General features: G+C 42.2%; 1 protein-coding gene across 1 annotated transcript in view; it reads right to left on the reverse strand.

Annotated features, from left to right (window-relative positions):
• The window catches only part of LOC149051434 (uncharacterized), a 103,306-nt gene extending 92,971 nt beyond the window's left edge, over positions 1 to 10,335 (reverse strand). Inside the window, exons 1-2 of the mRNA XM_089185533.1 lie at positions 9,872 to 10,335; positions 2,586 to 2,641 (exon numbers count right to left, since the gene is read on the reverse strand). Coding sequence (XP_089041659.1) covers positions 2,586 to 2,641; positions 9,872 to 10,022 — 207 coding nt within the window. The 5' untranslated portion in view covers positions 10,023 to 10,335. The remainder of the gene's footprint in view (positions 1 to 2,585; positions 2,642 to 9,871) is intronic.
• Between the last annotated feature and the right edge of the window lie 2,252 nt (positions 10,336 to 12,587).

The raw sequence follows: 12,587 nt of genomic DNA on the forward strand, positions 1-12,587 counted from the left end.
ATGGCTTAGGTGATCCCACATGGGTGAGATCACTTGGGGTGGCTATATTGCCTTACCTCCATCCTAGCATCTGCACTGCACTGATGAGGCCCAGAAGGCCGAAACAGTACTGAAAGCTTCTCGGCCTCTTGGGTAAGGTTAAAAGGCTTATGAAAAGTTTATTTTCCTTGCTTTTGCAGCAATTGGTCAACATGGACAGCGAGGAAAGTGAAAATATCAGCCAGTTTACTACAGATAACTCGACAGCGAATCCAGGAGACGTCGTAGACGCAAGCGTGGTAGAAGGTTCACAGTCCTGGGGCGCAGACGTGGAAATCGAAATCCCTGAGGTACTAAAAAATCTGGAAAATAAGGGTGTGAAATTTCAGGCCGTGCCTTTTTTGAATGCTCCTAGTCAAAGTAGAATCACGAAGGATCGCTCTATTTATTTTAGCGTTGATACAACCGTCACATCGCAAATAATTCTCGAAGCTTTTGACGCGGCAGAAATCGATATTGACGCTATCACCGGAATCCAGAGAAAGGCGTCCAATAGATCTTGGATCGTGACTTTTAAGAGCCGTGCAGCTAAAGAAGCCGCTCTTGAAACACCTTTTGTCGTGATTGCCGGTCTCAAAGTGTTCCTGGGCGACTGCGAAAATCGTTTGGTCCTCGTCAAGATCCATGAAGCCCCCGCTGAACTACCCGACACTGCCGTGATTGGCCGACTCAGCCACTACGGTCGTGTCCTTTCATTTCGGCGCGACAAAATTGCACAACATATCGAGAATGGAGTAAGAACGGCTCGAATGGCGCTACATCGAACTATCCCTGCCAACATCAACATAGCTGGTGAACCTATCAAAATATGGTACCCAAATCAGCCAAAAGCTTGCCGGAATTGTGGAGCTACTGACCACATGGCCAAAGACTGCTCTGCAGTCCGTTGTTTTAATTGTGAATGCCCTGGGCATCAAGCACAAGAATGTAAAGACTCGCCAAGATGTTCCGTTTGTTTAGCGGACAACCATTCCATGCCTCAATGCCCCTTCCTGCTCTTCAGCGCGAACGTCGATAGTGAGCCAACACCACCTAAAACTGAAAAGGAAAAGAAACAAGAGCGAGCCCAGCGCGCCAAGGAAAGAGAAGAAAGGCAGAAAAAACTACAACAACAGAGAGAACAACAGCGACAACAAGAAGAACAACAGAAATTACTAGAAAAGCAGGAACAGCAAGAACAACAGAAACAACAAGATCAAGAGAAACAACGAGAACAACAACGCGACGAAGGTAGAAGAGAACGACCAAGAGAACGAAGAGACGAGCGAGGGAGGGACGATCGAGAAGAACGAAGAGATGACCGGAGAGACGACAGAAGAGAGAGAGATAGAAGCGATCGAGATTATTATCGCGGCCGCGATGACCGCGATAGATCTTCCCGCCGTGACTACTCTGGCTCCGAAACTGATGATGATGGATGGGAGAGAGCTAAACCTAGGAGAAGGTGGTACAGATATTAATTTTTTATTTATATTCAATGAGTAAGCTTAAAATAATTTCTCTAAATGTGCGAGGACTCGGGTCCTCCAGTAAAAGTCGAAAAATTATTCAAGAATTAAATTATTCAAACTGTGACATAATCCTTTTACAAGAAACACATGTCTCATGCAAAAAACAAGCGGAGGAATTCGAAATACTCTGGCGCGGCAAATGTCTGTGGTCCTTCGGGACTGGCAGGTCTGCCGGTGTTGCCATCCTCTTTTCTCTAAACTTTCCAGGCAAAATTATCCGTTTTTTGACCGATTCCGAAGGAAGAATATTGAGCTTACTCATTGACTACTATAATTCTAAACTAAATTTAGTAAACATTTACTCTCCCAATACTATTTCGGATCGTAAAAGTTTTTTCTCTTGTCTGCACAATTACTTTCTCCCCCAAGGGGACCTAGTGATCGGGGGAGACTTTAATTGTGTGGACAATGTCCTAGATAAATTAAATTGTTCCGCCATCCTATTGTCTGATCAAAAACTTCTCCGATCCCTTTGTGCTGACTTCTCACTTACAGACATTTGGCGCAAAAACAACCCGCGCAAAGTAACTTTCACCTGGTCTAATAAAGACCATACCCAGGCATCTAGAATTGACCGCTTTCTCGTCGCTAAAGGCTTAACCCTAGTAACGAAATGTAATATTCTTCCATGCGTATACGACCTATCCGATCATGACTTTGTAAAAATTGAACTAACGACTAGCCCTTCTAATCACGGTCCTGGAATTTGGAAGTTCAACAGCTCTTTACTCTCAGATGTAGAATTTAAAAACATTATGTCAAAATCGATTAACAACTTTAAGCTTAAAATCCCCGAATTCGCCTCCCTTCGCGAATGGTGGGATGCTCTAAAAATTGAAATCCGCAAAACAAGTATTTCATACTGTATCCGTAAACAGAGAACAGCAAATGCCAAAAGAATCCTAATTACTAAGCAATTAACCCATGCTAAAAACGCTTTACATTCTAATCGCTTAAATAACCCAGGTGTAATTAGCGATTTGGAAAGCCAATTGTCCTCTCTGATCTCGAAAGAAGCCGAAGGAGCTAAAGTCCGCTCCCGAGCACAATGGTTCGAAGAAGGTGAGAAACCAACACGCTATTTCTTCCGTCTGGAGAAAAAACGAGCTGACATGAATAGTTTTGAATCTTTTTTTGACGAGAACGGTGTTCTCAGAAATTCTCAAAATGATCTTGAAAGAATTTTAACCAATTTCTACAAGAATTTATTCACCCAAGATCCTCTTGATATGCGAATTCAAACTGAAATAATTGACGGCCTCGAATTTTCACTGACTGATTATGAGCGCAATCTATGTGAAGGCCCTTTTTCTAATAAAGAATTACTTACTGCATTGGAAGGCCTTCAGACCGGCAAGTCACCCGGTTCTGATGGTCTCCCAACAGAATTTTACTCGTGTTTTTGGAACGATTTGAGCGAATCTCTCCTTTCTGTTTTGAACGAGGCCTTTCTTGCTGGCTCCCTCGCGGATAGCCAGTACGAGGGCCTCCTACGACTCATCCACAAAAAAGATGATCGACGCCTCGCAAAAAATTGGCGCCCAATTTCCTTGTTAAACACTGACTACAAGTTAGCATCTAAAATCATCACTGAACGATTGAAAAAAGTCATGAACTCCATCGTGCATTCAGACCAAACGTGCGGCGTGGTCGGCCGCACTATCTTCTCAAATTTGGCCTTACTTCGTGATGCCCTCGACATGATTGACAAAACTAATGAACCGGGTATTCTCATTTCCTTAGATCAAGAAAAAGCTTTTGACCGAGTTGACCACGAATTCATGATGAGAGTATTGCGTAAATTTGGTTTCGGCCCCTCCTTTTGTAGGTGGGTCGAACTATTTTATTCTAAAGCCTTCTCTAGAATCATTGTTAATGGCTCCCTGTCCCCCCCTGTCCACTTAAGAAGAGGGGTGAGACAAGGATGCCCATTATCTCCTCTCCTTTATGTGCTAGTTTCAGAAGTATTATCAACGCAAATCCGTAATTGTAAAGATATTGAAGGTTTCCTGCTCCCCGGAGCAGGGGGCCTTCAATATAAAATATCCCAGTACGCTGACGATGCTACTTGCATCTTAAAATCCGAAGGATCTCTTTCTTCACTTCTCCGAGTCGTATCAAAATTTGAACAAGGATCTGGCGCTAAACTGAACACGTCCAAATCTGAAGCAATGTGGTTAGGAAAATGGCGAACTAGAATTGAATCTCCCTATGGCCTCAAATGGGTCACTAAAATGAGAGTGCTTGGTGTTTACTTCTCAAACGGCCTCGTCAATGTTGACGACGACAATTGGCGGGCCAAATTAGACAAACTAAGTTCGGTTCTAAATCTTTGGAAACAAAGAGACCTGTCTTTTATCGGTAGGACCTTAATTGTAAATACTTTAGGCGCAAGCCGTTTATGGCACGTTGCTAAAGTCATCCCCCCACCCCGTTGGGTGCACGATAGCTTTAAGTCGATCATTTGGCCTTTTATCTGGAGAGGAAAAATGGAAAATGTTAGTCGCGATCGCTGTTGTGCGCCCCCATCATCCGGGGGCCTCAACGTCGTTAATTTTAAAGCTAAGTGCGCTAGCCTGCGCCTTTCTGTTTTTTCCAGTTTAAGAGATGACTTTGGCACATCCAAATGGCATTACCTAGCTCGATATTTTTTAGGACATAAGCTAACTATTCTAGATCCCCGTTTTTCTTTTCCCACCAATTCTGCTCCCTCTTCCTTCCTTCCTTCCAATTACAACCGCCTTTGTCTAGATAATTTCCGTACCTTGCATCAGAAAACTGGTGCCTTACCTGATTTACTCACCGGTAAGAATTTATATCTTTTGTTGCTTGACCCCGTCTGCGTTGCACCCCGGTGCTCCGGTTTTTGGGCGTCTGCTATGGACCGCCCCATCAATCGTTGGGCCTGGGTGTGGCGCAAGTCTCGCCTAAAGCTAATTGAAAACAAGAAGAACGATCTAATTTGGCTATTGATCCATAGAATGATCCGCGTAAGATATCTTCTTAAGTCTTGGGGATACATCAATAATGACAAATGCGCGATCTGCGGAAAAACGGAAACTATTGAACACTGCTTCTTGGGATGTCCCAGAGTTGTGAAAGTCTGGGACCACTTCTCCCCCCTTTTCCGTGCTCTACTCGACTCCCCCTTCTCTATCTTCCCTACATCTATCTACTACCCTTTTTCCCTAGACAAATCTACCACCGCTATATCCTTATCTAACTTTCTCAAGGCAACCATCATATATTGGTGTTGGCTTGCCAGAAATAAAGCTACCTTCGAAGGTTCTCTTTTGAGCTCCAACGCGATTATAGACTTAATTAAGAAAGATGTCCAACTCAGAATTCTTAGTAACGACACTGATACCTTAAGGAATTTTTGGTCTTTTAAAAACGTACTTTGTTCGGTCGACGCTGGTAAGCCCACCTTCTTCCCCTCTCTTGCTCCCCCCTGAACCTTTGTATATAACAAAACTTGTTAAATCTCGCCCATGAGGGGTGCTTACTCCGGGCTACAGGCCCGCGCGCTGTTTGCGCCCCACATGGTCTGAAATATCTCTTTGTAAATAGTAAATAGAAAACTTTTAAATAGAACTTTGTTACCTCTTACAGGTGGGCGCTTACTCCGGGCTGTTATAGCCCGTGCGCTGTTCGTGCCGCCTGTAAGAGAAAATATCATTAGTTAATTGAGACCTGTAATTACCTAAATAACTCATAATTTAATTCGAATACTTTAATCAATTAGAATTGTAAATAGATATCATTGACGAAATAAAACTGCCTGGTCTCCAGGCTTTTATAAAAAAAAAAAGAAAAAAAAAAGTACTGTCTGCAGTTAGATATAGCTCTTTGGCATACAAAGCTTAGCTTTCATGTCCAAATTGAGCACTCTACTAGGATGAGTCATTGCTGCTAGCATTATGCACGCCCACTAGTTTCTCTAGTTTGAGCACTCTGGCATGGCTTAGGTGATCCCACATGGGTGAGATCACTTGGGGTGGCTATATTGCCTTACCTCCATCCTAGCATCAGCACTGCACTGATGAGGCCCAGAAGGCCGAAACAGTACTGTCTGCAGTTATATATATATATATATATATATATATATATATATATATAACTAACTGCAGACAGTACTGTTTCGGCCTTCTGGGCCTCATCAGTGCAGTGCTGATGCTAGGATGGAGGTAAGACCATATAGCCACCCCAAGTGATCTCAGATATGTGGGATCATCTAAGTCATGCCAGAGTGCTCAAACTAGAAAAACTAGTGAGCATGCATAATGCTAGCAGCAATGACTCATCCTAGTAGAGTGCTCAATTTGGACATGAAAGCAAAGCTTTGTATGCCAAAGAGCTATATCTAACTGCATATATATATATATATATATATATATATATATATATATATATATATATATATAACTAACTGCAGACAGTACTTTTTTTTTTAAAATATAAAAGCCTGGAGACCAGGCAGTTTTATTTCGTCAATGATATCTATTTACAATTCTAATTGATTAAAGTATTGGAATTAAATTATGAGTTATTTAGGTAATTACAGGTCTCAATTAACTAATGATATTTTCTCTTACAGGCAGCACGAACAGCGCACGGGCTATAACAGCCCGGAGTAAGCGCCCACCTGTAAGAGGTAACAAAGTTCTATTTAAAAGTTTTCTATTTACTATTTACAAAGAGATATTTCAGACCATGTGGGGCGCAAACAGCGCGCGAGCCTGTAGCCCGGAGTAAGCACCCCTCATGGGCGAGATTTAACAAGTTTTATTATATACAAAGGTTCAGGGGGGAGCAAGAGAGGGGAAGAAGATGGGCTTACCAGCGTCGACCGAACAAAGTACGTTTTTAAAAGACCAAAAATTCCTTAAGGTATCAGTGTCGTTACTAAGAATTCTGAGTTGGACATCTTTCTTAATTAAGTCTATAATCGCGTTGGAGCTCAAAAGAGAACCTTCGAAGGTAGCTTTATTTCTGGCAAGCCAACACCAATATATGATGGTTGCCTTGAGAAAGTTAGATAAGGATATAGCGGTGGTAGATTTGTCTAGGGAAAAAGGGTAGTAGACAGATGTAGGGGAGATAGAGAAGGGGGAGTCGAGTAGAGCACGGAAAAGGGGGGAGAAGTGGTCCCAGACTTTCACAACTCTGGGACATCCCAAGAAGCAGTGTTCAATAGTTTCCGTTTTTCCGCAGATCGCGCATTTGTCATTATTGATGTATCCCCAAGACTTAAGGAGATATCTTACGCGGATCATTCTATGGATCAATAGCCAAATTAGATCGTTCTTCTTGTTTTCAATTAGCTTTAGGCGAGACTTGCGCCACACCCAGGCCCAACGATTGATGGGGCGGTCCATAGCAGACGCCCAGAAACCGGAGCACCGGGGTGCAACGCAGACGGGGTCAAGCAACAAAAGATATAAATTCTTACCGGTGAGTAAATCAGGTAAGGCACCAGTTTTCTGATGCAAGGTACGGAAATTATCTAGACAAAGGCGGTAGTAATTGGAAGGAAGGAAGGAAGAGGGAGCAGAATTGGTGGGAAAAGAAAAACGGGGTTCTAGAATAGTTAGCTTATGTCCTAAAAAATATCGAGCTAGGTAATGCCATTTGGATGTGCCAAAGTCATCTCTTAAACTGGAAAAAACAGAAAGGCGCAGGCTAGCGCACTTAGCTTTAAAATTAACGACGTTGAGGCCCCCGGATGATGGGGGCGCACAACAGCGATCGCGACTAACATTTTCCATTTTTCCTCTCCAGATAAAAGGCCAAATGATCGACCTAAAGCTATCGTGCACCCAACGGGGTGGGGGGATGACTTTAGCAACGTGCCATAAACGGCTTGCGCCTAAAGTATTTACAATTAAGGTCCTACCGATAAAAGACAGGTCTCTTTGTTTCCAAAGATTTAGAACCGAACTTAGTTTGTCTAATTTGGCCCGCCAATTGTCGTCGTCGACATTGACGAGGCCGTTTGAGAACTAAACACCAAGCACTCTCATTTTAGTGACCCATTTGAGGCCATAGGGAGATTTAATTCTAGTTCGCCATTTTCCTAACCACATTGCTTCAGATTTGGACGTGTTCAGTTTAGCGCCAGATCCTTGTTCAAATTTTGATACGACTCGGAGAAGTGAAGAAAGAGATCTTTCGGACTTTAAGATGCAAGTAGCATCGTCAGCGTACTGGGATATTTTATATTGAAGGCCCCCTGCTCCGGGGAGCAGGAAACCTTCAATATCTTTACAATTACGGATTTGCGTTGATAATACTTCTGAAACTAGCACATAAAGGAGAGGAGATAATGGGCATCCTTGTCTCACCCCTCTTCTTAAGTGGACAGGGGAGGGCAGGGAGCCATTAACAATGATTCTAGAGAAGGCTTTAGAATAAAATAGTTCGACCCACCCACAAAAGGAGGGGCCGAAACCAAATTTACGCAATACTCTCATCATGAATTCGTGGTCAACTCGGTCAAAAGCTTTTTCTTGATCTAAGGAAATGAGAATACCCGGTTCATTAGTTTTGTCAATCATGTCGAGGGCATCACGAAGTAAGGCCAAATTTGAGAAGATAGTGCGGCCGACCACGCCGCACGTTTGGTCTGAATGCACAATGGAGTTCATGACTTTTTTCAATCGTTCAGTGATGATTTTAGATGCTAGCTTGTAGTCAGTGTTTAACAAGGAAATTGGGCGCCAATTTTTTGCGAGGCGTCGATCATCTTTTTTGTGGATGAGTCGTAGGAGGCCCTCGTACTGGCTATCCGCGAGGGAGCCAGCAAGAAAGGCCTCGTTCAAAACAGAAAGGAGAGATTCGCTCAAATCGTTCCAAAAACACGAGTAAAATTCTGTTGGGAGACCATCAGAACCGGGTGACTTGCCGGTCTGAAGGCCTTCCAATGCAGTAAGTAATTCTTTATTAGAAAAAGGGCCTTCACATAGATTGCGCTCATAATCAGTCAGTGAAAATTCGAGGCCGTCAATTATTTCAGTTTGAATTCGCATATCAAGAGGATCTTGGGTGAATAAATTCTTGTAGAAATTGGTTAAAATTCTTTCAAGATCATTTTGAGAATTTCTGAGAACACCGTTCTCGTCAAAAAAAGATTCAAAACTATTCATGTCAGCTCGTTTTTTCTCCAGACGGAAGAAATAGCGTGTTGGTTTCTCACCTTCTTCGAACCATTGTGCTCGGGAGCGGACTTTAGCTCCTTCGGCTTCTTTCGAGATCAGAGAGGACAATTGGCTTTCCAAATCGCTAATTACACCTGGGTTATTTAAGCGATTAGAATGTAAAGCGTTTTTAGCATGGGTTAATTGCTTAGTAATTAGGATTCTTTTGGCATTTGCTGTTCTCTGTTTACGGATACAGTATGAAATACTTGTTTTGCGGATTTCAATTTTTAGAGCATCCCACCATTCGCGAAGGGAGGCGAATTCGGGGATTTTAAGCTTAAAGTTGTTAATCGATTTTGACATAATGTTTTTAAATTCTACATCTGAGAGTAAAGAGCTGTTGAACTTCCAAATTCCAGGACCGTGATTAGAAGGGCTAGTCGTTAGTTCAATTTTTACAAAGTCATGATCGGATAGGTCGTATACGCATGGAAGAATATTACATTTCGTTACTAGGGTTAAGCCTTTAGCGACGAGAAAGCGGTCAATTCTAGATGCCTGGGTATGGTCTTTATTAGACCAGGTGAAAGTTACTTTGCGCGGGTTGTTTTTGCGCCAAATGTCTGTAAGTGAGAAGTCAGCACAAAGGGATCGGAGAAGTTTTTGATCAGACAATAGGATGGCGGAACAATTTAATTTATCTAGGACATTGTCCACACAATTAAAGTCTCCCCCGATCACTAGGTCCCCTTGGGGGAGAAAGTAATTGTGCAGACAAGAGAAAAAACTTTTACGATCCGAAATAGTATTGGGAGAGTAAATGTTTACTAAATTTAGTTTAGAATTATAGTAGTCAATGAGTAAGCTCAATATTCTTCCTTCGGAATCGGTCAAAAAACGGATAATTTTGCCTGGAAAGTTTAGAGAAAAGAGGATGGCAACACCGGCAGACCTGCCAGTCCCGAAGGACCACAGACATTTGCCGCGCCAGAGTATTTCGAATTCCTCCGCTTGTTTTTTGCATGAGACATGTGTTTCTTGTAAAAGGATTATGTCACAGTTTGAATAATTTAATTCTTGAATAATTTTTCGACTTTTACTGGAGGACCCGAGTCCTCGCACATTTAGAGAAATTATTTTAAGCTTACTCATTGAATATAAATAAAAAATTAATATCTGTACTGCCTTCTCCTAGGTTTAGCTCTCTCCCATCCATCATCATCAGTTTCGGAGCCAGAGTAGTCACGGCGGGAAGATCTATCGCGGTCATCGCGGCCGCGATAATAATCTCGATCGCTTCTATCTCTCTCTCTTCTGTCGTCTCTCCGGTCATCTCTTCGTTCTTCTCGATCGTCCCTCCCTCGCTCGTCTCTTCGTTCTCTTGGTCGTTCTCTTCTACCTTCGTCGCGTTGTTGTTCTCGTTGTTTCTCTTGATCTTGTTGTTTCTGTTGTTCTTGCTGTTCCTGCTTTTCTAGTAATTTCTGTTGTTCTTCTTGTTGTCGCTGTTGTTCTCTCTGTTGTTGTAGTTTTTTCTGCCTTTCTTCTCTTTCCTTGGCGCGCTGGGCTCGCTCTTGTTTCTTTTCCTTTTCAGTTTTAGGTGGTGTTGGCTCACTATCGACGTTCGCGCTGAAGAGCAGGAAGGGGCATTGAGGCATGGAATGGTTGTCCGCTAAACAAACGGAACATCTTGGCGAGTCTTTACATTCTTGTGCTTGATGCCCAGGGCATTCACAATTAAAACAACGGACTGCAGAGCAGTCTTTGGCCATGTGGTCAGTAGCTCCACAATTCCGGCAAGCTTTTGGCTGATTTGGGTACCATATTTTGATAGGTTCACCAGCTATGTTGATGTTGGCAGGGATAGTTCGATGTAGCGCCATTCGAGCCGTTCTTACTCCATTCTCGATATGTTGTGCAATTTTGTCGCGCCGAAATGAAAGGACACGACCGTAGTGGCTGAGTCGGCCAATCACGGCAGTGTCGGGTAGTTCAGCGGGGGCTTCATGGATCTTGACGAGGACCAAACGATTTTCGCAGTCGCCCAGGAACACTTTGAGACCGGCAATCACGACAAAAGGTGTTTCAAGAGCGGCTTCTTTAGCTGCACGGCTCTTAAAAGTCACGATCCAAGATCTATTGGACGCCTTTCTCTGGATTCCGGTGATAGCGTCAATATCGATTTCTGCCGCGTCAAAAGCTTCGAGAATTATTTGCGATGTGACGGTTGTATCAACGCTAAAATAAATAGAGCGATCCTTCGTGATTCTACTTTGACTAGGAGCATTCAAAAAAGGCACGGCCTGAAATTTCACACCCTTATTTTCCAGATTTTTTAGTACCTCAGGGATTTCGATTTCCACGTCTGCGCCCCAGGACTGTGAACCTTCTACCATGCTTGCGTCTACGACGTCTCCTGGATTCGCTGTCGAGTTATCTGTAGTAAACTGGCTGATATTTTCACTTTCCTCGCTGTCCATGTTGACCAATTGCTGCAAAAGCAAGGAAAATAAACTTTTCATAAGCCTTTTAACCTTACCCAAGAGGCCGAGAAGCTTTCAGTACTGTTTCGGCCTTCTGGGCCTCATCAGTGCAGTGCAGATGCTAGGATGGAGGTAAGGCAATATAGCCACCCCAAGTGATCTCACCCATGTGGGATCACCTAAGCCATGCCAGAGTGCTCAAACTAGAGAAACTAGTGGGCGTGCATAATGCTAGCAGCAATGAGGATTTGTTTATATATATATATATATATATAAACAAATCCTCATGTTACATGAAGAGCGTTAGGAAGTCTCCCGTTGTCGAACAATGTTAGCTTATGATATTGATCTTATTAAAAATAGCGCCTCAGCTAAGAAGAATTTGTTTGTTTTCACTGCATTTCTCTGGGTTCCGTTCCGAATCGAACAAAGCGACAATTATTTTCGAATTCCTGTCGAAAAGTTCTTTCAACAGAAATAAAATTTTCTAGACCATATTTTCCCTTTAAAGAGCTCTTAAGAGAGCCTTAAAGAGCTCCGTCGAAAAACAAAAAGCGAAATTGAAAGTACCACATGCAACCAAAACTCTCCTTAACACATCGAGTTTTTTAAAAGTTTACATATTTAAAGGTCACCATATTACATTTTAATACTCACCAACCACTAGTGCAAGAAAAACCATTCTCCAGACCAATTTAGCTAGAGTTTTCTTTCGAACTTTTAGATATGAATTCGGCATTTTTAGGATCACCGTCTCGTGAAATAAATAAATTGACCAGCTGGGTCCTTATTTTCTTTATAAATTCAGGCAATATTAATACTAAGACATGACTAGAATTATATCTAAGATACGAAGTGTCACGGAAATCACTAAGAAGTGGCAGGTCGCTGTGAACTAACAACTTCTCAAAGCGGACGTTTTCTTAAATTTTTTTTTTATTTTTATTTTTTTTATTATTGTGTTCGTTATAGAGGAACCGAAATTTTCCTCACCCTAATTACTTTTTTCCACTTTACTTCCCCCTAACACCAACAAAATAGTTTTCAAACTTGCTTTGAAATAGCGGATGACAAGACAATGAATCGCAGTACTGCTTTTTTGCGGTATTTTTTTAAATTCTAATTCACCCATACGTTGGGCACCCTGACGTATTTGTGTAAATGATATGGCAACTGCGAGATGTGGAATGAATGATCATTAAAACAAAACAAAGAGTGTTCAAGTCAATAGGTGTCTTTATTGAAAACTAGGCCGAATTTCCTAGTTTGCATGACGAACTAAAACGAGGTTGAGAAAGCTTTATCTGTATAAAGAGGAAATTTTCAAATGAATAATTAATCATGTCTACCAAGGGAAATTTTCGTGTTAAGCCTCCATCTCATCACAATATTTTCCTTTTTTTGGCAACACTAAATGA

The sequence above is a fragment of the Pocillopora damicornis genome, chromosome 1 (genome assembly GCF_964200805.1).
Source record: "Pocillopora damicornis chromosome 1, jaPocDami1.2, whole genome shotgun sequence".
NCBI lineage: Eukaryota > Metazoa > Cnidaria > Anthozoa > Scleractinia > Pocilloporidae > Pocillopora > Pocillopora damicornis.